Source organism: Ursus arctos, unplaced genomic scaffold, assembly GCF_023065955.2.
Source record: "Ursus arctos isolate Adak ecotype North America unplaced genomic scaffold, UrsArc2.0 scaffold_32, whole genome shotgun sequence".
Lineage (NCBI taxonomy): Eukaryota > Metazoa > Chordata > Mammalia > Carnivora > Ursidae > Ursus > Ursus arctos.
The window spans coordinates 28,183,027-28,208,690 of NW_026623008.1; the positions used below are offsets into that span (position 1 = coordinate 28,183,027).

The 25,664-nt window shown below is 50.7% G+C and overlaps 1 protein-coding gene across 1 annotated transcript in view; it reads right to left on the reverse strand.

The window, feature by feature from the left end:
• Positions 1 to 25,031, reverse strand: part of EPHA10 (EPH receptor A10) — a 38,919-nt gene extending 13,888 nt beyond the window's left edge. Inside the window, exons 1-6 of the mRNA XM_026516629.3 lie at positions 24,926 to 25,031; positions 22,945 to 23,009; positions 21,548 to 22,226; positions 15,099 to 15,254; positions 14,226 to 14,576; positions 2,072 to 2,205 (exon numbers count right to left, since the gene is read on the reverse strand). Coding sequence (XP_026372414.2) covers positions 2,072 to 2,205; positions 14,226 to 14,576; positions 15,099 to 15,254; positions 21,548 to 22,226; positions 22,945 to 23,009; positions 24,926 to 25,031 — 1,491 coding nt within the window. The remainder of the gene's footprint in view (positions 1 to 2,071; positions 2,206 to 14,225; positions 14,577 to 15,098; positions 15,255 to 21,547; positions 22,227 to 22,944; positions 23,010 to 24,925) is intronic.
• Positions 25,032 to 25,664: the final 633 nt, after the last annotated feature.

Here is a 25,664-nt window from a genome sequence, read left to right on the forward strand (position 1 = left end):
TTGTCATCTGGTTTTCACAATGTCCTGCAAGGCACGAAATCACAGCCAAGGAATCGGGCACAGAGGGGTGGAGAGACTCGCCCGAGGCCCCCACTGGATGGTGGGGACAGGGGCAGCTGTCATGGAGTGAGGTGCTATGCTGGACTCTTCAGAGGCCTGGCTGCCTACAGTGCTCGCTAGCACTTCTCTCTTCTTTCATAGGTGACAGTCACATCAAGGAAGGGTCAGAACGACACCAGCTTGATTCCTTCGGGGCCCGCACTTCTTCTCTGTATCATACTGCCCCCAGCACGTCTGTTAATGGTGTATTCTGGGGATGCGGCCATCGTTTGTCTCTGCCCACCCCCTCCACCTTATTAGAGCCCCTGCACGCCCACAGCCCCTCATTATCATGCGGCCCAGGTCTTCCTCACAGTATTCAGGAAGGGAGCAGACTCTGACCTGAACTGGCCAATCAGAATCTCCCTTCCAGGTATCTGATACGCAGGGAAAGACCCTGAGGACAGCGGCTGCCGGGTGGAACCTCTGAGACCGGCAGGGTAGGGGCGGGGTGGGGCGAAGAGGCAAGGCTGCCAACCTGGCCAGCCGTCAGGTGCCCTGAGGAAGCCGGCGAGGAGCACCGTGCCTCCAGGACTCGTGGCCCCTGGCTTCCCTGATGCCCCTGAAACCTTACGAACGGAGCCCGTTTTGTACAGGCTCCTCCTTTCAAGGGTTTCGGTTCCCTGCAAATTCATACCCCTTACGGCCTGGAGCCCCCACCCAGCTCCACTTCTTCGGGACTCTGTCTACTCTGCCCTGATTCCCCGACGTCAGTTCAGTGAGCCCTCCGTGAGCAGTGACGACATGCCCAGCTCCTTCCCAGTGTCCTCCTCTGCTGTCGCCTAAACCTCAGAGCTCCTCAGAGCTCTGTCTCAGCCGCTCTTCTCACGCTCACTGTCCTTCTTGGCCTTCTCTTCCGGCCCCTGGCTTCATTCAGCTTCCCAGCCCTATGCTGAAAGGCCCCACCTCTCTTTTTCCAGAACAGGCCTCTCCCTTGAGCTGCAGACCCCCAAGCCCACCTGGATGTACCAGGGACCTGAACATCGCTTATCCCCTGTGGGTGGCATCCCATCCCCTAGATCGCCCAGCAGTGACTCAGGAGTCCCTCCTCCTTGGTGTTCACTCCCTATTCCCCCGACTCACAGCTCTCAGGAGACTTCCAGTATTCGAAAACTAGTGTCTGATTCAGCCAGGAAGTCCCTCGAGTCACTAAGGGGTGAAGTTCGGACACATTATGTGCTGAAGATGAAAGCAAGGTTTCGCTTGAATGAGTAAAATTTGCACCAAGGTGAGAAACACTTTAACAGTAGATCACGTATCACATTTAAAGACGATGAATTTACGGGGAAAAGAGATAGCGGGTTGGGATACATCTCCATCTGTCAAGTCGAGGTTGAGCTGCAACCATAGATTGACGACAGATACAAGAAGTCAGCAAAAGTTGGCAAAAGCATCCTGTAAGGATCAATCGGCTCGACGGTGTTTACGATAAAGACTGTGTGTCTTTTCTTCTCGCTTGTCAATGATGAATTACACATGTGTCTATCAGTAGAGCTGTAATAATAATTCATACGTCCATTCACCGGCTGTAGGGAGAGCAGGGTGTTAAACATTCACCAGCGCCTGGCCAAGTGCCAGGGGACCAGCTGACCTGGGTCAGACAGTTTTGCAAATTTTGAAACAATAGGGTATTTCTGCATTCTTTTTCTTAAAAAGGGTTGCAGATTGTATGTACGGGATCTAGCCAGGAAGATCTGGATCAGCCCTTAGTCAACTGTAAACACCAGGCAGAAATGGTGACAAGGGAGCTGATGACTGGTGAGGAGCCGAGGGCGGGGGACAGAGGTGGGGTCCATGCATGGAGTGATGGGGACAGCAAGAAACTCAGGCCTTAGGAGGCCGGTGGATTTGCTCACAAAGAAAGTAAGAAGGACTTTCGCCGCGAGAAGGTAGAAAAGGAAGCAGCTGCGTGGAGACAGACCACAGCTCCCCAGCGCCACCCGAGGTCCTGCCGAGACCCCCGCCCCCTCACCTTCTCGTAGTATCGGATCTCATACTCGGTGCCGTTAGCCCCCGGAGCTCCGACAGGGATGGGCTCCCGCCACGACAGGGACACACTCTGGGGCTCCACTCGGTCCCTGCGGATCTCATCCTCCTCCCAGGGCGCTGAAAGTAAATAACGCGGGGTTCTCCACCGGATCCCATCGTGGGGCAGGGCCGGCGTGGGGACTGGCAGGGCGGGCCATGCAGGGAGTGGGGGCGGGGCCAGGTGGGGGCGGGGCAGAGCCTCCTGAGGGGCGGGGCCTGAGGTGGAGTCCAGGGACCAGCGGGAAGGGATGCCGCTCTCACCCCACAGCTCTCAGCTTCCCCCGTCTCTGCGGGGGGGGGCAGGGCCAACCACCTGCTGCTTGCCCACCCCCTGCACTCCAGCTGCCTTAGCGGTGGCTGGTTCTAATTCCCCAGGTTCTTCCTACACTTTCTGTGGTTTGGAAACATTAAAAAGCATAGGAGGCAGGAAAACAACCTATTTAGCTATTCTATCGGTCTGGTCAAGAGGCAATACGCTGGACGCACTAGGGACCGCAGGAAACTACCTCATCATAATAAAGACCATATATGAAAATCCGCAGCAAACATGCTCAAAGGTGGGAAACTGAAAGCCTTCCCTTGAAGATCAGGACCAAAGCAAGGATGTCCACGCTTGCCCCTTCTATCTAACATAGTACCGAAGTCCTAGCCAGAGAGCCTAGGCAAGAGAAAGAAATACAAGGCATTGAGATTGGAAAGAAAGAAGTAAAATTTTTTCAGTCCACAGGTGACATAATCTTATACGTAGAAAATCCTAAAAATTCCACAAAACAGCCTTAGAACTAGTAAATGAAAACAGCAAGGTTGCAGGATACAAAGTCAACATGCAAAAATCAGTCGTGTTTCCACACACTAACAATGGACAATCCGAACAGGAAATGAAGAAAACAGTCCCATTTACAACTGCAGCAAAAAGAACAAAACACTTAGCAATAAAGTCAACGAGAAACGAGAAAACGCTGTTGAAAGAAATTGAAAACGACACGAATAAATGGAAAGACATCATGTTTATGGAGCGGAACACTTAATATTGTTACAATGTCCATGCTATCCAAAGTGACCTACGAATTCAACTCGAGTCCCATCAAAATCCCAAAGATACTTTTTACAGAAATAGAAAAGAAATTCTAAAATGCATATGGAAAATCAAAGGACCATGAACAGCTATACGATTTTGAAAAAGAAAAACAAGGATAGAGACCTCACAACTTTTGACTTGAAAAACATTACAAAGCCACATGGTCAGAACAGTCTGGTACTGGTATAAAGACCGAAATACAGACCAACTGAGCAGAACAGAGAGCCCAGAAATAAACCCTCACATATACATTCGAATGATTTTTTTTTTTACGATTTTATTTTATTATTTATTCTACAGAGATAGAGACAGCCAGCGAGAGAGGGAACACAAGCAGGGGGAGTGGGAGAGGAAGAAGCAGGCTCATAGCGGAGGAGCCTGATGTGGGGCTCGATCCCATAACGCAGGGATCACGCCCTGAGCCGAAGGCAGACGCTTAACCGCTATGCCACCCAGGCGTCCCATCGAATGATTTTTGACAAGGGTGCCAAGCCAACACAATGGGGAAAGGACAGACTTTGCAACACACAGTGCTGGGAAAACTGATTATCCACGTGCAAAAGAATGAAGCTGGACCCTTACCTTCTACCACATACAAAGTCTAACACAAAATAAATTACAGACCTAAACGTAAGACCTGAAACTATAAAACTCCTGGAAGAAAATATAGAGGAGGGTGCCTAGGTGGGTCAGTCGGTTAAATGTCTGACTCTTTTTTTTAAGGTTTATTTATTTATTTTAGAGGGAGAGTGAGAGAGAGAGCACAGGGGGAGGGGGAGAGGGGAGGGAGGGAGAGAGAGAGAATCCCAAGCAGACTCCTTGCTGAGCACAGAGCCTGAGCCTGAGATCATGACCTGAGGCGAAATCGAGAGTCAGACACTCAACTGACTGAGCCACCCAGGTGCCCTTGTGTCCAACTCTTCGATCTCAGCTCAGGTCTTGATCTCGGGGTCGTGAGATCGAGTCCCACAACAGGCTCTGCACTCCATAGGGTCTGCTTGAGATTCTCTCTCTCCCTCCCTCACCCTTTGCCCCTCGCCCCTCTCAAGCAATAAATTCTAAAAATATATTTAAAAAAAGAAAAGAAAGTATAGAGGAAAGCTTCCTGACACTTGATTTGGCAATGATTTCTTGGATATGACACCAAAAGCGCAGGAAACAAAGCAAAAATAGACAAATGGGACCGCATCAAACTTAAAAACGTCTTCACAGTAAAAGAAACCATCAACAAAATGAAAGGCAACCTATGAAATGGGAGAAAATATTTGCTAAACACCTATCTGATAAGGGATTAATATCCAGAATATATAAAGAATTCCTACAACTCAACAAAAAAAACCCCACAAACAACCCAATTTAAAAACAGGTAGAGACAGGGGCTCCTGGGTGGCTCAGTCTATTAAGCGTCTGCCTTCGGCTCAGGTCATGATCCCAGGGTCCTGGGATGGAGCCCTGTGTCTGGCTCCCTGCTCAGTGGGAGTCTGCTTCTCCCTCACTGCTGAGTATATATCCCAAGAAAATGAAGTCACTATCTTGAAGAGATATTTGCACTCTCGTGTTCATTGCAGCATGATTCACAATAGCCAAGATGTGGAAATTACTTAGTACCTGTTGACGGATGAATAAAGAAAAGAAAGTGATACATATACAAAGGAATGCTATTCAGCCATAAAAAGCAAAGAATCCTGCCGTCATCAAGAACGTGGGTGAACCTCGAGGGCATGATGTTAAGTGAGATAAGAAAGACAAAGACAAATAGTGCATGATTTCACTTCTATGTGGAATCTAAAAAAACCAAACTCATAGAAACAGAGAACAGATCCTGGTTGCCAAGGGTTAGGAGCTGGGGAAATGGGAGATGTTGGTCAAAAGGGCACAAACTTCCAGTCAGAAGATGAACAAGTTCTAGGGATCTAATGCAGAGCAGGTGACTCTAGTCCACAGCACTGTCTTGTACACTTGAAAATTGCGAAGGGAGATCTTAAGTGTTCCCATCACACACGCACGCACACACACACAAAAGGTAACTCCGGAGGTGACGGATGTGTTAACTCACCGTATCGTGGTAATCGTTCTACAATACATACATATAACAAATCATCACATTGTACGCCTTAAACTTACACAAGCGTCGTGTCAATTATATCTCAATAAAACGAGAAAAAAAGAAAATGTGATATAGACATACAATGGAATATCATTCAGGAAAAAAAAAGGGGGGGAGGAATCCTATCACAGGTATGACATGAATGAACTTGGAGGACGTGATGCCAAGTGAAATAAGGCAGTCACCAAAAGACAAATACTGCATGATGCACTTACATGAGGCACCTAAAGTAATCAAGCTTAGAAACGGAAGGTAGAATGGGGGAGAGAAGAGGGCGAAGAGCAGTTTTTGTTCAGAGGGCACACAGCATGAGTTCTGAAAGAGTTCAGAGGTCTGTTGTACAAGGATGTGCATATAGTTAACACCACTGCATACTATACACTTAAAAATGGTTAAGTTGGTAAATTTTATATATTTCTTTCCGCACCAAAAATATATATAAATGATAGATAGATAGATAGATAGATAGATAGATAGATAGATGCATGCCCAGGTCACACAACCCAAAACAATTAAATCATCTTTGTAGAGAGAGACTCAGGGATTAGTATCTTTTTCTTTTTTTAATCTTCTCGGTGATTCCAATGTGCAGACAACTTTGAGAATCACTAGTCTAGATAACGTTGACTGAACAGTACTGAATTTAAAAAAAGGTAACAATGCCTGATCTGAGGCAGGGACCACCAAGTTACTGGGAGGCCTCACTTTAGGTGTGTTGAGCTGAGGGGTTTCCAAGAGAAGACACCGGACAGGCAGCTGGTTTCGGAGCTCACAAAAGGATCTGGGAATGAGCTGGAGATCCAAGAGCCAGCGGAGGGTGACGGGATGAAGCTGCCCCAGAGGATGCGGAGAAAGAGAAAGAAAAGCTTTTAGGAAACCAGCATTTAAGAGGCAGGTAAAGGATGAGGAGCTCAAAAATGAGGAGCCAGAGAGGGAGTGGGAAAACCAGGAGCAAATGAGATCACAGAAGCCCAGGGGAGAGAGCATTTAAGGGTTCCTTCTTGACTCTTTCGGTTATGAGCTCTTGGTCCATGGCCTCTGTTTCCTCGCGTGTAGAAGGGGAAGAATGATGACCTCATTAGCTGGCTGTGAGAATTCTATGATGTCGTGTATATGAAGAGCTCAGCGCACTACCCGACAAGGAGCAAGCATGCCACACAGGCGTACCAACAAGAGGTGCCCATGGTTGGCAGTGTCACACGCTGAGAAGAGACAGGGTAAGACCACGATTCACAGTGCCCTCTGGCTTTAACAATGTGGAGGGTCCTGGTGGCTTCAGGGGTTTGGGGGAAGCAGATACCAGGTGGCAACGGGCCAAGAGGTGGAGACAGGGTGGATGGCACATGAATACGGCTTCTAGTTTTAAATGGTCACCATTGAGCAGCCCCCACCTCCAGTCTCTCCCAAATTCTAATTAAAACATAAAGGTACAGAAAGAGTTGAAAACCCAGAACATCGCCATGCCCTAGTCTTGACAGCCGATTGCCAGAATGCGGGAGGAGGACCGTGGCATATCTCCACCTAGGAGAACACCGGTGGAACTAGACTGAAAAGTGCAATTGTAGTGAACCCCCAGGCTACGCTGCCCACAGAGTGACCCTGCCTCCCATCCTAAAAATAACTTGAAAGATCTTTGATCCCTCCTCCCACTGTCTGACCCTTAAAAAAGGCAGGGTCTTTGTCAAGTGGACGGTGCTTAGCCATCAGTCTCCTGCCTGTTGCCCTGGAGGGAAAGTGTTCTTCCCTATCCCCTGGGAGGGGGGGGGGCGTCCACTTGGAGATGGTAGCTCACAGAAAAGACATGGGTTCAGGGGGAAGAAGGGTGAGGAAGCATCCGAGAAGAAGCCCCTTGCAGATACAGATAGCACAGATAGGAAGAGGCTAGGAATGTCAATTTTTGGGACTACATTTGCTGAAAGCATCAGGTGGCCAGGATACAGAGGTAGGAGAAGCTTCAACCCCACAGAGATACGTTAGATGAAAGCCTGATAAATCCTGAGAATGGAGCTGGACACCGAGCCCACCTGCTCTCCCACAGCAGATCAGTGATGAAGTTCGGCCAGCGCCCAAGCGGGACCAAGAGCACAGCAGGCGCTACTGGAAAACCGTTCAACGGCCACGTCCCCCTTCCTTGCCTACGGAGCCCAGCTTTTGATTCAGGGTGTACTGTCTCCCCGCCACGTGACTCACGTTAGTTCTGATTGTTCTGAGATATCGGTGCGCGCTCATTTCCTGTGCCAATGATGGGGCCGGGCTCGTAAGCCAGTTCTGGCCAACATAAGGAGCAATCAGCGAAGGGGAGGATGGATTCTGGGAAAGGTTCCTTGCTCTTAAAATGGTACCTACAAGGAAGAAAGAGGTGCTTTTCTGCTCTGGATGGTAAGGATGTGATGTCTGGAGCTGTTGCATCCAACTTGGCCACCCAGGGAGCCAGCCGAATGTGATAAGGATGGCACAGCAGAAAGAGAGAAAGAACCTGGGTCCTTGAGGACCCTGAGGAGCTGCTGAAGGGAGCTCTACCTCCACCACTAGGTAAGCTAAGAAAGCATTTTTAGGGGGCGCCTGGGTGGCTCAGTCAGTTAAGTGTCTAACTCTCGATTTTGGCTCAGGTCATGAGATCAAGCCCCGTGTGGAGCTCCGTGCTCAGCACGGAATCTGCCTGGGATTCTCTCCCTCTCCCGCTGCCTCTCCCCCTGTTCCTTCTCTCTCAATAAATAAATAAAATCTTTTTAAAAATCCTTTTTAGTTAAACACCAGCTGGATGGAGATTTATTGTTACTTGCAGCTGAAAGCCTTACAAACCAACCTAAGGGGACAATTCACACATTGGGTGTTTTGGCAGACACTAGCTATCTCCTTGCTCAAGAACAAGGAGACAGAAAACACCAAGAAATTGGGCTCATGGAAAAAACCTTCCAGAATAAATGAACAGTAAAATTATTCTGAAGATCCAGGAGAAGCAGCTTCTTCCAAGGGATTTAGTGTGACGGAGAGACAAGTGAGGCAATTGTCTGGCATCTGCAAGAAAATGAGAGAAAACACAGCCTCCCCAAAACAGGCGCAGAGGCCATGAAGGGACAACAAGCGGAGAAGAGAAAGAAGATGGGGGGAGGTACAAGTGGAGAGGGTGAGCGAGGCCTGGGGGGAACCCACAGGTGCATTAAGCAGCACCGGAGCATTTAAAAGAAAAGGCGTTGCAAACATAAGGAATTTTGACAGAATCACACACAGGATGGGAACATCAAGCAGACAAGAAGAAGGCGATAGAAATGAAGAGTATGTTTGCTTTATACATACAGAACGCGAGAGCAAAACCGCAGCGCGAAAATAACACACCTTGCTTTCAAGCAGCGGTGAAGTCATTGAAATGTTGACCGTACCTTTCACAACAAAGCAAACCTCAGCGGTGACTTTAAAAGGAAAAAGTTGTACAAACCTCTTTCTCTAAGCATGGAGCAGTAAAATCAGAAACAAAAATAAAAGCGAATCACCCAGAAATGGAAACGCATTCTCTAAAATAAATTCAAGCAAAACAGCAATACGAGAAGAAAACCATAGGTCTAAATCTTCATGACCTTGAACCAGGTAGTGGTTTCTTAGATAGGAAACCAAAGGCACAGGCAACCCAAGATTTCACCAAAATGTAAACCTCGGAGCTTCAAAAGCCACTACTCAGTGAGAGACAGGTGTCTGCTGGCAGTATGAGTAGGGGCTGAGCAAAACGGGGGAAGGCGGGCAAAAGGTACAAACTTCCGGTTATAAAATAAGTAAGTCCTGGAGCGCAATGTATGACGTGGCGACTCTAGTTAACAATACCATGTTGTGGGGGCGCCTGGGTGACTCTGACCGTGAAGCGTCTGCCTTTGGCTCAGGTCATGATCCCAGGGTCGAGCCCCCCACCCTGGGGTCGGGCTCCCAGCTCAGTGGGGAGCCTGCTTCTCCCTCTCCTTCCAGCTTGTGCTGTCTTTCTCTCCCCCTCTCAAATAAATAAAGTCTTTGTTTTAAAGATTTTATTTATTTATTTGAGAGAGAGACAGTGATAGGGAGAGAAAGCACAGCTGGGAAGAGAGGGAGAAGCAGGCTCCCCGCTGAGCTGGCCCCCCCACCATGGGGGGCTCGATCCCAGGACCCTGGAATCATGACCTGAGCCGAGGCAGACGCTTCACTGACTGAGCCACCCAGGCGTCCCCTACATAAAACCTTTAAAAAAAATACCATGTTGTATTTTTGCAAGTTGCTGAGAGAGTCGACCCTAAAAGTTCTCATCACAAGGAAAAAATGTCTGACTATGTGCGGTGATGGACGTTAACTAGACGTCCTGTGGTGACCGTTGTGCAATATATACAAGTATCACATCGTGATGCCGCACCCCAAATGAATATTATATGTCAATTCTATCTCAAATTTTTAAAAAAGTGACTGGTAATCCACAGAGTAGGAGAAAAATTTGGTAAATCCTACATCAGGTTAGGGTGGTTATGTGTTGACTTGTGTCCCCCCAAAAGAATGTTGACACCCCAGCTCCTCACAATGTGACTTCCTTTGGAAATAGGGTCTTCGCAACCGTAATCAAGTTCCACTGAGGTCACTCGAGCGGGCCCTCATCCGACATGAGTGATGTCCTTCTGAAAAGGGGACATCTGGACACAGAGACAGACGCTCACAGAGCGGACACAATATAAAGACGCGCAGGAGAAGAGGCCGTGTGGCTGGAACACGCATCTGCACGCCAAGGAGCAGGGCCTGCCAGCGCACACAGGAGGCAGGAAGCAAGGAAGCACCCCCCCCACCCCCAGCAGGCAGAGAGCCGCTCTGCTGCCATCTCGATTCCAGACTTCCAGCCTCCCCAAGTGTGAGACCATACACTGCTTTGGTTTTAAGCCATCTAACGTTTGGTACTTCGTTACAGCAGTCTTAGAAAACTAGAAAGGCCTTAGAAAACTTAGAAAAATACAAGGGCCTAATATCCAGAATATATATATATTAAAAAAAAAAAAAGAGCTCATCACTCAATGACAAAAAGAAAACCCAGCCCATGAGAAGATGTTCCGGGCCACCAGTCGTTAAGGAGACCAAACCACAGTGAGGTCCCACTTCACACCCCCTAGGATGGCCTGTATGTAACCAGCAAAGACAAAAACCCCTTTCAGTGACAGGTGGAGAGACTGGCACCTTGCAGGCTGCCCGCGGGGACGTCAAACGGTGCAGCTGCTTTGGAAGACAGCTTGGCAGTTCGGCAGGAAGTTCATCGTTTCCTCAAAACGATAAAGAGTTGTGGGTTTTAGCCAGCTCACGCTGCCGTAACAAAACACTACCTGATCCGAGGCACAAACAACACAAATGAATTTTTTTCACAGTTCTAGCCCTAGACCGAGATCAAGAGGTTTACAGATTCGTATCCAGAGTATCCTGGGAAGGGTTCTCTTCCCGACTTGCAGACGATGGTTTCTTGCTGTGTCCTCTCTTGGCCTTGCTTTTGTGTATGCACAGACAGAGGAGGGAGCTGGTGTCTCTTCCCCTTCTGTAAGGACGCCAGTCCTATGGGATTAGGGCCCCACCCTTACGAGCTCATTAACCTTACTTCCCTAAAGGCCCTGTTTCCAAATACAGTCACACTGGGGGTTAGGGCTTCAACCTATGAATTTGGGGGAGACACCATTCAGTCTATAACATCATAGGACCGAGCAATTCCACTCCTGTGTACGCACTCAAGAGAACTGAAAACATGTTTCTACAAAACCGCGTACATGACTATTCATCGCGGCATTATTCGTAATAGCCAAAAAGTAGAAAAACTGCCCATAAACTGATGAATGGATAAAGAAAACTGCGGTATACAATGGACTATTACTCAGCCACATAAGGGAATGATGTACCAATACACGTTACAACATGGACAAACCTTGAAAACATTAGGCTAAGCAACAAAAAAAAGGCAGACACAAAAGTCCACATGTTGTAAAAGTCTAGTATATGAGATGCCCAGAATAGGCGACTCTATAGAGACAGGAAGTAGATTAGCAGTTACTGCGTGCTAGAGGGGGTGGGAGGAATGGGGAGTAACTATTAATGGGTTTCTTTAGGGGGTGATGAGAATGTTCTGGAATTAGATAGTGTGGGTTGCACAACTATGAATATACGAAAAAGCACAGAATTGTACACTTTAAAAGGTATGTGAAATTTTAGGGTATGTGACTATCTCCCCCAAAAAGTGACCATACTAAGGATGTGATATAGTAGGTATAAAAACATACTGGATGTGACCAAAGTTACACTCAGAGGAAAATTCATAGGCTTAAAATATGAAAACAAAACTAAGCACTGAACTCACCTAGAAAAAGACTTCAGGAAAGCAAGAGGATGTTTTTAATAAAGGTAAAACTATAAAATACGTGACAAAAGTACAGAACACTGGAATTGACAAATACAAGAACTGATTCTTTATCATAACCAGTAAAATAAACTTCTGGCAAGAATAATTAACTAAAAAGAAATCTCAAGCATATAACATGAAGAATGAAAAGGCAGAGTTAACGACAGATACTGAGGAAAGCTTTAAAATGCACGTGTCTAGGCTACTGAATAAGAAAAAAATCACCGAATACTTGCTGTGAAAACACAAATTAACAAAACGGATTCAGAAAGTATGGAAAAGGTTGAGAATATCACCAAACTTTACCCCCAAAGAAGGTGCAGGTCCCCAAAAGTGGTTTTGCACACCTTTAAAGAATGATAATTATGGTATTTAAACGGTTGCAGAGCAGAGAAAAAGAAGAGATTTTTCCGGATGCCTTTTCCAAAGCCAGAAAAACTTGACAAATGCTAAAACTTGACAAAGAGCACAATAATAATTATAATTATAATTATAATTATAATAATAATAATAATAATAATAATAAAGCATTAATCTCTCTTGTAAATGTACATGGAAAAAATAGTAAAATATAAGCAAATTAATTCAGCAAAATATTAAAAGAATAATACACTCCTATCCAGTAAGGTATAATCTGGGAATGCAAAAAGAGCTCACACTGAAAAATCCATGAATAGAATTCACAGTGCCAATAGGTCAGAGGGGAAAAAACATGCGGTCATCTTGAAAGATGCTTAACAAGCATTTTACAAAATTAACATCCATTCCTAATTTTTTTTTTAAAGTTCAGTAAAAAGTGAAAGCATTATTTGGCCAAACGGCTTAAAAGCACAGGGTGTCCACTTACTAGCTGGGTGACTTTGGACAATTCACTTGTGCTCTCAGGCCTCAGTTTCATTATTTGAAAGATGATTATCATTCCATTTAAATGAATAAACGTAGAAAGTCATACTGCACAGGGCCAGTGCCAAACACAGAGCAGCGCTCAATCAGTGGAAGCTTAGCATTTTTATTAGTAAAATGGAAACAGCATCTCCTCAACAAGATTTTTAAATCCATCTATATCAAAACAAGATTGTTAATATGAAATACCAGATAAAAATCCCATGTCACATATATTATACAAAAGGGATTTTATAGTAGATGGTTCTAGATATGGATATAGAGATAGGAAAAAATGTGGAAGGATATACTCCAAGACCTTAATAGGTGTATAGCTCTGGGTAACAAGATTATGGGTGCTTTTTTCTTTTTCCAAATTGAATTTTGTTCAATGTAAATGCAATAGCAAATGTTAAGTCACAGTAGAGATAGTAAAACAAACAAAAAAACAAACAAAAAAAACAGAACAAAACTGTCATTCCAGAAAACCAGACAAATTGGAAATCTCTCCCAAAAGGCAGAGAAAAATGGATTAAGAGCTAAAAATGATAAAGGCTGTGACGAGATTTGAGAATCAGAAAATGGATGTGCAATCTAAGGCTTAGAGAGATTCTTAGAGAGACGCTAGAACTATCAGAAATTCAAGTCAAAGCAATAACAGAAAAAAAGTTCTTTTCCAGGAATAAAAACTGTGTGCAGATCAAAAGTTTTACTAGGTACCAGCCAAACTCAATGCAAAGAGATCGGTATGGGTTAAGTTTTATTTTCACTAGTACGTGAAAGAATTACACAAATACACACGCCCAAGGTACTTAGTGAGAAGAAAAGTTACCCTGGCCTCAGACCTCTCCGCAACCCAGCTGCCCGAATACAGGGAAGGAGAGTCACAAACCCATCCCATCTCACATAGGAAAAGACCCCGAAACCCTACCACTCAGTTATCTTTTTTGCAAAGGATACTTGAAGGATTACTTGCAGGTGTCCCCCAGCTGGGTGAAAGACAAATGAAAAGTCCGCTTCGGGAATGGGGAAGGTGGGGCACGAAAGGACCGTAGGTCTTTATTTCCTCATCTCTATTCCAGACTGAGAACCGTGACTGCTACGGGCTGACCAGTGAATTCTACCGTCCCTACAGTCGGACCCTGCTGTGCCTCCTTGCTCTTTTCCAAGACCAGGGAACAGGGCGACCGATGCGGCAGGGCTGGAGGCTGGGGGACACAGGACAGAACCCCTCTTTCCGAGGCAGGAGAGGAGGAGGGACGATTCTGCTCTCTCTGCTGAATGTTTGAAAAGGGCGGGCAAAAGATTGCGGGGCTGTCCGCCTCTCCCCCGCGACTGGAGAGGCAGGGCGGCTGCGAGCCAGGGTGGTGCCGGGCTCTCCGCCAGGTCGGGAGCTGGGGCGCCCGCGGGCTCCCGCAGACGCTCCCCCGAGAGGCCCCAGCGGCACCGAGTCACCCGCGTCCTCAGTCCCTCCCCCGGGGCCTCCGGGAAGGGCCGGCCGTCGGCGGGGGTCCCCGCGCTCAGGGATGTTTGCTGGGGGGGCGAGAGGGGGGCTCGCCGCCCGGAGAGACGCGGGGCGCGCGTTCTAAGCCCGGAGGGCGAGGGCGGCCGGCGCGGGGCGGCCGCGAGGCGGGCCGGGGACTGGCGGGCGGCCTTACCCCCGGGCCCCGTGGACACGGTGACCTGCGCGTAGGTGGCTCCCGCGGCGGCAGCCGGGCCCGACACGCCGTTGAGCGCCGCCACGCGCACGGTGTAGCGCGCCCCGGGCCGCAGGTGGAGCAGCGTGGCGGCGCGCTCCCGCAGCCCGGCCTGGCGCGGCACGAAGGCCACACGCGGCCCGCACGGCTCGCACGCGCCCCCCGGGCCCTCGCGGCCGCAGCGCAGGCACAGCAGCGAGTACGTGACGTCCGAGCGGCCGCCCGAGTCGGCCGGCGGCAGCCAGCGCAGCCTCAGCGCCAGCGGCGAGCGGCTCAGGCTGTACTGCAGGTCCCGCGGCGCCGACGGCGGCCCTGGGGGGCGAGGGGCGCCGTCAGAGGGGCGAGCGGGGGGGGGGCGGGGCAGAAGGGGTCTTGGGGGCAGTGGCGGGGAGGGACGGGGCGGTGTGGGGCCAGTGAGCGGGAAGGGACAGGGGAGGGGGCGTGGGGACCAGTGAGGGGGGAGGGGCAGGGGAGGGGGGAGGGGGTGGTGAGAGGAGGAGGATGCGGGACGGAGCACAGAGTGTGAAGGGCAGGAGTCCCCCCGTCCTGGCTGGGGCGCAGGGTGAGGTAGGGCGAGGGGGACAGTCCGCTCCGCGACCAGGCACGAAGCCTGACGTCACTCCTCCGTCTTGGGACTCTCGTCCCGGTTCTTCCAACCCCAGGCCCCCGCCCCCATCCCACACCCGGCTCCCCTCCCTCCACCCCGCCGTCTGGGTGTCTGGTCCCCACATGCCCCATGCTCCCCAGGGCAGAGCCCCCTGCCTCGGCAACCCCTCCACCGGGCCTTGCCTGACTCCCCCGCCCCCCGCAGACGCTTTCCGGAGGGGCACTCACGGGTGCAGGAGGCCGAGGGCGGGTCGGTGGGCGAGCGCGCATAGCTGTCCTGGCACACGCAGAACGTGGAGGCGTTTTCCAGGGCCCAGCTGTGCTCCGGGCACGGGGAGCAGAGCAGCCGGCGAGAGGACAACTTGTAAAACCCTGGGGGACAGGCTGCGGGGCCAAGCCGCGTGAGGAGGGGTCTCCTCCACAGCTTCTCCCCCCCCCCCCCCCCGCCCTTTCCTGCCTGCCCCATTACGGTGCGTTTAAGGCCTGGAATTGTGCCGGGAAAGTGCGTCTCAGCTACTCCAGCACTGCCCCACAGGGTGGCGGCTCCTGACCCAAGAGCCCACTGCAACCTAACCGTTAGTAAGGGCTTACTGTGTGCCCAACACGGAGTATTTTACTTTTAGTAATTCATTTAATCCTCACAACAGCCTGTGAGGTACGTACTTTATCCTCACTTTTAAAATGAGTAAATTAAGGCTCAGAGAGGTTCAGTAACTTGCCCAATGTCCCACAGCTAGTAAATGGCGGTATTCCAACCCAAGCAGACACCATGCTACCCTAATGCCCATTGGAAGAAAATAAGCCAAACTCTCCAGTCTAGATGTGAGGCCAGAAGAGAGGTGCCTCCAAGGGGTGTGTCACAGCTCCCCAGGGACAGATGCCCACACACTCCTAGTTACACACACACATACACACACACACACTGGGGTCGGAGCCCATCCTCCCACCACTACCATTTAGGGTTCATCATCACAGATCCTCAGCTGACACACCTGTTACAGTTTGGACGTGGAGCCAGCCAGGTGGAGGGGAGTAGAGAGAAGGAGGGTGACGTTTCCCTGGTTCTAGTCTTGACACCTTCCTCAATGACTTGCTTCTCTCACTTCTCTGCTTCTCTCACCTCACCCAGAACACAGGTGGTTAACAGCACAGGCTTTTGTATCTCGACAACCTCGGTTTGCAGCTGAGTTGTACCCCTTCATTGCTGTTGGCTTGGGCAGATTGCTTGACCTCTCTGAGCCTTGCGGAGAATACCCACCTCAAAAATGTTGGTGGGGGATTAGCTGAGATGAAGCTAAGCCGCTTAGCCCAGCACAGACAACATGTACACACCAGGGGTAGTAATTACTGTTCCTCCATCACGGGCCTGAAGTGGAAACTGCTAAACACCCACTTGAAAAATTCTCTCACCAGCTGGGCCAGGTGGGAGGGAGGCTGTGGCTCCGGGCCCGCCTCTGGGAGTTTGGGTGGTTCTCACCTTGTTCCCTGCCCCCACCCACCTGGCCTTCTTTCTAGTTTAGCTGGTTCTGGAAGGCTGGCCGCTCTCCAGCCCCAAGAACACAGTGTACAACAGAGGGGGATGCAGACGAGCCTGCGGGAAGAATGTTGGGGCGAGAAGAGGGGAGTGGGCTGAGGGTTTGCATGATCTGGAAGCCTTCAGGCTTGGGAGGGTCCATCTTGCTGAGTCCTTGCGCAGCACAGCTTTGGCCAGGGCCTCTCAAGCCCCACGGGCTTTGCAACTACCTGCCTTCAGAACAGAGCACAGGACTCACTAACATCGTGGTCTGGTGGGCAGCAGCGGCTGGCTGGGACTCAGGTGGCCTGGGTTCCAGTGTTAACTCTGCCACTCCCTATGCCTCTCTGGCCTCAAGAACTCATCGGTCAGGTGGGGATAACACCCATGGCCTGCCAACGTCCGTTGTAAAGTCAGAGAGGAGATCTGTTTGCAGGGTCTCACAGCAGTAGGACCAAGAACCAGAGGGTCCCTTTTTCTGTGAGTTTGTGGACATCTGTGGTCCCAGAGACGTGTGTCCCAGCAGAGACAGCAGTGGTTATCTCTGTTTAGAAGAGGTTTGTGTTGGGGCGCCTGGGTGGCGCAGTCGTTAAGCGTCTGCCTTCGGCTCAGGGCGTGATCCCGGCGTTATGGGATCAAGCCCCACATCAGGCTCCTCTGCTGTGAGCCTGCTTCTGCCTCTCCCACTCCCCCTGCTTGTGTTCCCTCTCTCGCTGGCTGTCTCTCTCTCTGTCAAATAAATAAATAAAATCTTTAAAAAAAAAAGAAGAAGAAGAAGAAGAAGAAGAGGTTTGTGTTGAGGGGGAAGACTCCTGAAGCCTCCTGACTCCCAGCCCCTCCCTCTCTTCCTCAAGGTCAGAGTCGAGTGTCAGAGACCACCTAGTTCAATTCCACTGGCCTCCGGCAGCTTCCCCAGCAGGAGCCACAATCTTTGCTCAGAAATGAGGAGCCCACCCTCCCCTGTGCCTCTGCTGAACGGCCCTAGCCGGGAGGGAGGGCTTCCTCGTGTGGAGTCCAAATTAGCCCCTTGTCTGTTATCTCCCATGCCACCCCATCACAGGGCCCTCATGTGCCCATGGAGACTTGGCGTATCTCCTTGGGTCACTCTGCTCCAGGGCAGTCCTACAGAGGTTTGAAGACACACGTCATACACCCTGATTCCCCACCCCACCTCCCCGGGGAAACTCCCAATTCCTCTAAGTGGCTGGGAGAGGGTAAAAGAGAGAAACAAAAAGGAGAACACCTTTGTTCTATCCCCTCCACATCCATCTACTTTAGAGAGGGCTCTGTACCCAGCTTCAGAAGGCCCTGGAAGGCCTTCACTGTCTGAACACAAATCTGACCATTTCACTTCCCTTCTTAAAACCCTCCACCAGCTCCCCAGTACCAACCCCCCCCCCCCATGCCACACTATACTCTTCCTTTCACACCTCTGTCGTGCAACATTTTACGCCCCTTCTCTCCTGGCAAACTCCTATGTTTCTCCAGACCCCAGTTCAAAATAATACCTCGCTCATGAAGCTGTCCCTGGCGTTCTCCCAGCTCCCGACTCCTCAAGGCAGAGCCGACGCCATGACAAGTAGCTTTTGTCTAGTCTCAGCTTAAGTCGGAAGTGGGACTGGGTTCCTGAGAGTGTGTGTGTGTGTGATTGCGTGACTGCCCACAATGTGTATTGAAACCCCCTCGTCCAGACCCTGATCTATTCATTGGATGATTTGTTCTTAGCACCTACGCTGAGCCAGGTTCTCAGGAGTGAGGGTCTGGAGGTAAAGCGCATAAAACAGACAGGAGCCCACCGGCCCAGATGCCTGCCTCCCACCTCGCAGGGAGAAGAGAGGCTGTCAGTTGGTAATCCCTGCAAGGTCTGGCCATCAAACCCACAGACCTCCATCTGCACCCACCTTCCCTCTTCTTTCTTCCCGGCGAGACAAGGGGAGGGGCCACCTCTTGTTGAAGGCCTCCAGCCCCTCCTCCTCCACTCCGGGTCCTGCCTCTTCTCTTCCTCCCAGATGATATTCCATCAGTCATATGGCTCCTAATTCTTACATAGTCCTTCTCTACCAGTTCTTCCCAGTGACAGAACAAGGGAGTGGAGCAGTAAAAGTGGTCCATTTAGGGTGCAGACAGTAAAGGCACTATCTATAGAGTATTAAAAAACAATAAAACTGGGGTGCCTGGTGGTTCGGTCGGTTAAGCATCTGCCTTCGGCTCAGGTCATGATCCCAGGGTCCTGGGATCAAGCCGGTGTTGGGCTCCCTGCTCAGCGGGGAGTCTGCTTGTCCCTCTCCTTCTGCCCCTCCCCCTACTTGTGCACGCTCTCTCTCTCTCTCTAGCTCACTCTCTCTCTCAAATAAATAATAAATAAATAAATACAAAGAAATATATATTTTTAAAAAACAATGAAACTGACTAAAACCTGCTCTGATCTTTATTAGTAACAAGCATCAGCAATTCTAAACCATGTCAGTAGTAAAATACATCCCCCTGGGCAGACTGCTCCCACCACACCCCACTTGGTACCCCACTGGCTCCTTCCTCTGCAGATAAACAAGGCTCCTATCTACAGTCAACATCTTCTCTCAACCCAGCTCTTCTTTAAGATACCACCCCCTCTCCTCCCCTTTCAAATCCAGCCTTCCAGGAATTGTGTGCATGCCCTGACTCTAGTTCTGCATCTTCCTCCCCCCCCCCCCAGCCTATTGCAGCCTGTGTCTCTCTCTCTCTCTCTCCCTCCAGTACTCTCTCTCTCCACTGCTCTTGCCTGGGCCACCAAGCAGACACTGTCAGAACCTTGCCTTCCCCGAGTGCTCACCAACACTGTAAGCTGTTCCTTCCTGGACCCCTCCATCTCCCTGGGCTGCCATGAAATCACACTCTCCTCGATCCCCTCTAACCTCTGATTCTCCCTCAAAGTCCTTTTTTATGGCCTTCAATTCTTCTCCGTATGCCGCCTTAAATACTGCTGTTGCATGAGACTCCATCACTGGCCCTCTTGCTTCTTGCCTCACCTTGATCTGTCCAACCGTACCCACGGCTTCAAGTGGTACCTATGTCTCTGTTGCTGAGCTCCCGACTCACTTTCTAGCTACCTCCACTTAAATGCACCATGGACACCATAAATTCGATGTCCATCAGTGTCCCATGTTCTCTACCTCAGTGAATGATCCTCTGTCCATTCAATCCTCTAGGGCTCTTCTCTCTTCCCGTGTCACATGGCCACCAAGGGCTGCGGATGTGTCTCATTACCCCTTCCATCCTCATCTCTCAACGATCTCTGCTACTACTCCCTAGTTCAGACCTTGTGCTCTTTCTCCTGGACTACTGTACCATCTTTTTCTGGCCTTTAATCCTCCCCTCCCCCAATCATTTCTTTGTAATTACAGCTCAAGTGATCTTCTGAAAATATAAATCTGAACATATCAGATCCCTGCTTCAAATCCTCCACATCGGTCTACAGCATAAAGTCTAAGCTCTTTATTCTAGTGTTCAAGACCCTTCCTGATTTATTCCCGCCCCTCTCCAGCCCCATCACCTGTCACATCCCCAAATGCCCTCTGCTCCTAGCCCCAATCATGCTACATTATCTCTTGCCTCCATGTTTCTGCAGATAATCTCTTAACTGAGAACGCTTTTCGCTGCCTAGAAGAAAGGTCTCACCATCTCTCTCCACCCTTAGAATTGGCTTCTCCCTTCTCCAGGCTTCCTCAACTCTCTGTTGATGTATCATACCCTATGGTAACCACTCCTTCACCCAGTTCATTTCCACTGGGCACCTACCATATCCTGTTATGGACACTGAGGCTGCTGAGACTGATATAACCATTGCCTGAGGTCAGTTTCTAGTCCAGTGGTGGAAACACACATAAGTAGGTCACTGCATACCATGGGGTGAGTGCCGAAATAGAGGTTGTAGTCAACTACACTTCAATTAAGAAAAAAAAAAAAAAAGCAAGAAGTAGGGGTTGCAATAGGTGCTGGAGAGCAGAAGTGGATCCTAACCCTACTTGGAGAGTTCAGGAAGGTTCATACCTCCAAGTCCCTTACTAATCCACAAGTTCCCTTGAGGAAAGAGATGGTGACATCATCTGAATACATATAATGAAACTTCCTAAATGCATTTGGTAAGTTCTCAGTTCATATTGAATGGACAATTGAACAAAGGGAAGAGAGTAAGTTTAGTCATTTCTTCCTCTGTTTTCCCACCACTAAATCGATCCCTTTGTTAGATCATATATCACCTTGTTGTGATTTTTAAATTTGTACATTTTTCATCTGTAGATTTTCTGAAGAGTTGAGACTCTGCCTGACTCACTTCTCTTGTCCTGGCATCCACAAAAGGATGGAGCTAAGAAGAAGCATCACTTGATCTTTTCACACTAAGGGTGCACGTCCATACCCCATCCTTACCCTCAGTCCTCAGAGCCAGAGACTGGGGGAGAAAAGGAGAGGTCTGATTCTGGTGCCCACACAGATCTGAGAACCCAACAGAACCCGCACATGAGGGGTCTCCCTCGGGGGTCCACAGTGACTCAGAGTTCAGAGAGTTGGTGGGATCTTAGTTGTCATCTAGTAACACCTCCCGATCTCTCTTTCTCTCGCCAGCTCAAGAATCCCCATGCCAGCCTCTGATTTGCATATCGTCAGTGAAAGGGAGCTCACTCTTTATAATGTAAGCAATCCATTAGCTAGTAGAGGTGGGTTGCTGTCTCACTCTTCCTTATGCCTAAGGGAGGCAGCATGGTGTAACAGAAAGAATTTGACAGTCGGGCAAATCTGGATTCGAAGCCTGATTCCCCGTTTACTAACTTTGCAAGTGAGGTGTTAATCTCTCTGAGCCTCCGTTTCCTCATCTGCGAAATAGGGATACTGGCGACTTGTTTTATTGCCGAGAATAAATGGGACGTCCTTTGTGAGGTGCTGATCATAGTGCCCGAAATACAAGCCCCTAATGCCCCCGTATATGAAGTCAAATTCACCTCCTAGTAACTTCCCTCAACGGTCCTGGCTGGACCCACTGGAAAGCTCCACAGAAGGTCAGGACTCTGGGCTCCACAGCCCACAGCTTCTCCACTCCCCCTCTTGCCTCTCATCTACAGCACACTCTCTCCCCATTGCCACCTGCGCGCTGCACCCCTCACGCCCCACCCCCTCGTCCGCGGAATACCTTCACAGATGTCACCACGTTCCTGGAATCCCGCACTGCAGCTGCAGCGGCCCACGGGCACCAGCCACTCGCCATCGGCGCCACAGTGCATGCGCGGGGGGCTGCCGGGCTCCCCTTCTGAGTGCGCCACGCACGTTCCCGTCACCTCCACCAGCGTGGAGAAGGCGCTCTCGGCTGCGGTGGCTGGGAACGCCGCCAGGCCCCGCACCGTGGCGCGGCACTGCTTGTAGTAGACGCGCACGGAGACCAGCGCCACGCATGCGCCCACATCCTGAAAGGCCAGGTGGAAACCCCGCCGGCTGAGCGGACCGATCTCGCGCACCTCTGTGTTCAGCTTCATCTTGCGCTCGCCCAAGTCGCCCTGCGTGAAGCTCTCATCCGCCGCGATTGTATCGATTTTGCGGGGCCGGCTGCCACCTGGGCGGGGACGCCCGCGGCCCAGGTCAGCCTCTGTTTCCAGGTAGTAGACGTTGAAAGTCTCCTTGCAGGTGCCGGCGGCGCCCGGGATGCTGCTGCAGTCCCGCAGCGTGAACTGCAGCTCCACGAAGATGCGCTGCCCGCGGCCACGGCTGATCCAGCCAGTTTGCAACCAGTTGTCCTGGTTGGGCTCCAGCACGTTGCACACCTGATATGTGCGGATGGGACGGTCATGCTCGTCCACGCCGCTGATCTCCTCCCACTGGGGAGGAGAACAAAGATGTGGGAAGCTCAGAGACAAGGCGCCCCCAGGAGGTCGAGCCCTGGCGGTGACGAAAGCTGAAAACCCCCTTCCCCATCATCTCGCATTCTCCCTCCCCCTACCTCCGGCCCCCAAAATTTTAAGATGCAGAGCTGGGAGAGACGTTGGAGACAACGGAGCCAATCCTTAATTTTATAGATGGGGAAACTGAGGCTCCAGAGAGAGGGATTTGTCTGGATATGAACGTCGAGTTAGCAGCAGAGCTGGGAATGGTGCCTGAAGTCTCCTGGCTCTCCATCAGGTGCCCACTCAGCGACCAGGCTCCACACAGCCACATTTCCCCATCCCCACCCCTAGTTTCCAAGCCTCTTTTAGGATTTTAAATCTTGTTGTTCTGTCCATCCATCAATCAACAACACTGCTTGGAGGATGTACTATGTGCAAGGCATTGTCCACCACTGGATTACCTAGATGACACATTTATGTTACTAGACACAGCCAGTGTCCCCTATCTTTTTGTTTCTTTTTTCTTTTCTTTGCTTCTTGGACTGACTGAAGACTCACCGTTTTCTAATAGGCCACTGGCTTGAAGCCAGTGCTGCTGGAGACCACATGCTCTGAGGAGCATTTTGTGCTGCTGTAACCACAAGGAACTAAAGGATTTGAGTCCCAGACCACCAGAAGATTCTTGGGACAGGGAGGGAAAGGTTACACTTACCCCATTACTTGGCAGGGCGGTCCAGCCCAGCTCAGCCTGGGAGGCTTTGGAATCCAGGAGGATGACTAGGGAGAAGGAAGAACAGAGATGTCAGAAAGCCAGGAAGGTGGGAGAGACCCTTTTGTGAGTTCACTGTAAATTGGCTGAGGGGACAGAGATAAATTTTTCCCACACCATACCTTCCCATGAGGGGGTGGGGTGTGAGTAGCCTGAGTCCAGAAAGAGGTAGCTACAATGATTAGGGAAGGAGCCTGTATTCGGTTCCTGCAGCTGCTGTAATAAATGATCATAAACTTGGTTCCTTCAAATACCAGTACTCATTCTCTTACAGTTCTGAAGGTCAGAAGTTGGAAATCAGCTTCATTGGTCTAAAGTCGTGGTGTCAGCAGGACTGGCTCCATCTGTAGGTTCAGAGGGGAGAATCCATTTCCACTAGAATTTTTCAGCTTCTAGTGGCCTCCTAGATTCCTTGGCTTGTGGCTGCCTCCTCCATCTTCAAAGTGCTCCTCTCCGATTTCCTTCTGTGATCAAGTTGCCTTCTCCTCTGGCTCTGACTCCTGAATTCCTCTTATAAGGACCATTGTGATTACATCGGGGCTATCCAAATAATCCAGGATAATCTCTCCATCTCAGGATCCCTACCCACATCTGCAAAGTCTTTTGCCATTTAGAATAACATTCACAGGTTCTAGGGATTAGGATGCGGACATATTTGGGGAGTCATTATTCAGCCTGCCACAGACTTCATGGAAGTACTCAAAGATTGGCTCTAAGAGGGGGGGTGTCAGTGAGCCCCCCTCCTGCCTCCCTAGGCTCTCTAAATTATAAGGGAGTGTCAAAAAGAGGGAGAACATGAGCGTATTAGAGGATTTCTGCATACATCCTGAAATCACTCATACTCAGGGGCTCTTCTGAGGTCTGAAGTCACCAGGGATGGAAGAGACTTGAACCTTTTCAGTTTGACTCCCAGGGGCTCTGGAGGAAATGACTGGAGAGACTCTGCCAGCAGCAGGAGAAATAAAAATCTCTTCTCTCCTCTATCATTATCAAACCCAAAGAAAGACTGGTCTGGACGGCACAGCAGCAGCTCAGAGACAGGAGCCCAGGCTACACCGAAGTCTTGGAAGATTACAAAGCTGGAGCTTAACCAAAGGGGCGGGGCTCCAAGGTGAGGGTCTCTAAGAGGGTTGGCTCCAGAGGCACTGGCGACAGTAAGCAGGACCGCCGACAGCTTCCTGATTTGGGTACAACTGACAGCACATCGGAATTGCATACTGGAAAGCGTCAGAGATCCGGCGCCCCAACCCCCCGGTCAGCGCTTCAGAATCCAGCTCCTCAGGATTCTGCACCTGGATATGACGCCTCTGGATTCAGTTGACTGTGCAGCTCCCCCAAATCCAGATTCAGAGGCAAGACGCGGGCTTGGTACCGCAGGCAGCCCCAAGCCGAGCAACGCGGACCGCGTCGGGTAGTCTACGCTCCAAATTCAGCACTGCGGACAGCTCCCTCACCAGCACGTCCGGCTGCTCTCGGCCCCAGACACCCCTTCCCGACCAGCGCTCCACCTCCTGCCTCGCTGTTCGGGCTCCATCCTGCTGTCCCATACTTCGATCTCACCTCCACATCTCCCTGTCTCTTCTGCTCTCTTCATTACCCCGCCCCCACACCTCCCACCTCCAATCGCTCAGCCTGTCCGTCTCACCGGCCCCTGAACCGCCGCCTCTGGCTCCCACGGTTCCTGGGCTCTTTCTTCCCCAGCCTCCCAGGTCTCCAGCCCGATCTCCTCAATGCCCCTCTCTTTTCCATTGCTTAGCTACCTTTTTCTCTGTCTCTTTAGTTCTTTGCTTTCCGCTGCCCTCTTGCTTCAAACCCCAATACAGACTCCAGTCTCTCTATACGACTCCTTCCCTCAGAACCCCTAGTTCTCCAGCCCCTTATCTTCTGGCATCCCAAGCTCAAGAACAGTCACCAGTTTCCTCACCTTCCTCGGCTGTCCCGGGCCTCCCTGGTCCCAAAAGCAACGCCAGACAGAGCGGCATCAGGCAGACGAACAGGCGCAGCGGATGTGGGCCGGCGCCGGTCTCCATGGTCCACAGACCGAGCTGTCAGTGCGGCGGCGGCTCAAGCCGCGCCAGCCCCAGCACCGCTGAGCAGTGCCCCCAGACCCCAGCGCCTGCTGGGGGCGGGATCTCGCTGGTTACCATCATCCATGGGGACCAATCAGTAGGCACCGCCGCGGGAGCTCCACCAATCCTCACCAGCAGAAGGTGGAGGGGTGGAGTTTCATAGGCCAGGGGCGGAACCGCGAAATGGAGGGGGAAAGGAAGGGGTCCCGCCAATCTCCAAACGTGGGGGTGGGGCAGCGCTGAGCGCTGGCCTGGCTCCTGGGGAGGAGGATGCGCCCACAACGATGGCCCAGAGCGCAAAACCTTAGCCTCTCAATCCCGAGAAGCAGACGATGTGGGCGTGGCTTAAGGAGGGTGAACCTCGGGGAGACAGCGACACTTGCAGCCTCTGAGCTAGCCTGGAAGCTCCCTTGTTCCCAGGACTTGCAAAGGATTTTGAAGCCTGATGTCCTGACCCCAAGCTCTGGGGAGCTCCTCTATCTCCCAGCTCTTGGTTTCTTCCTAATGTCTGCGGCTCCTGGTGTCTCCTGGCTCGATCCCGCCCCCTTCTCTCCCCGCCCTCCTCACACCACACACACACACACACACACACAC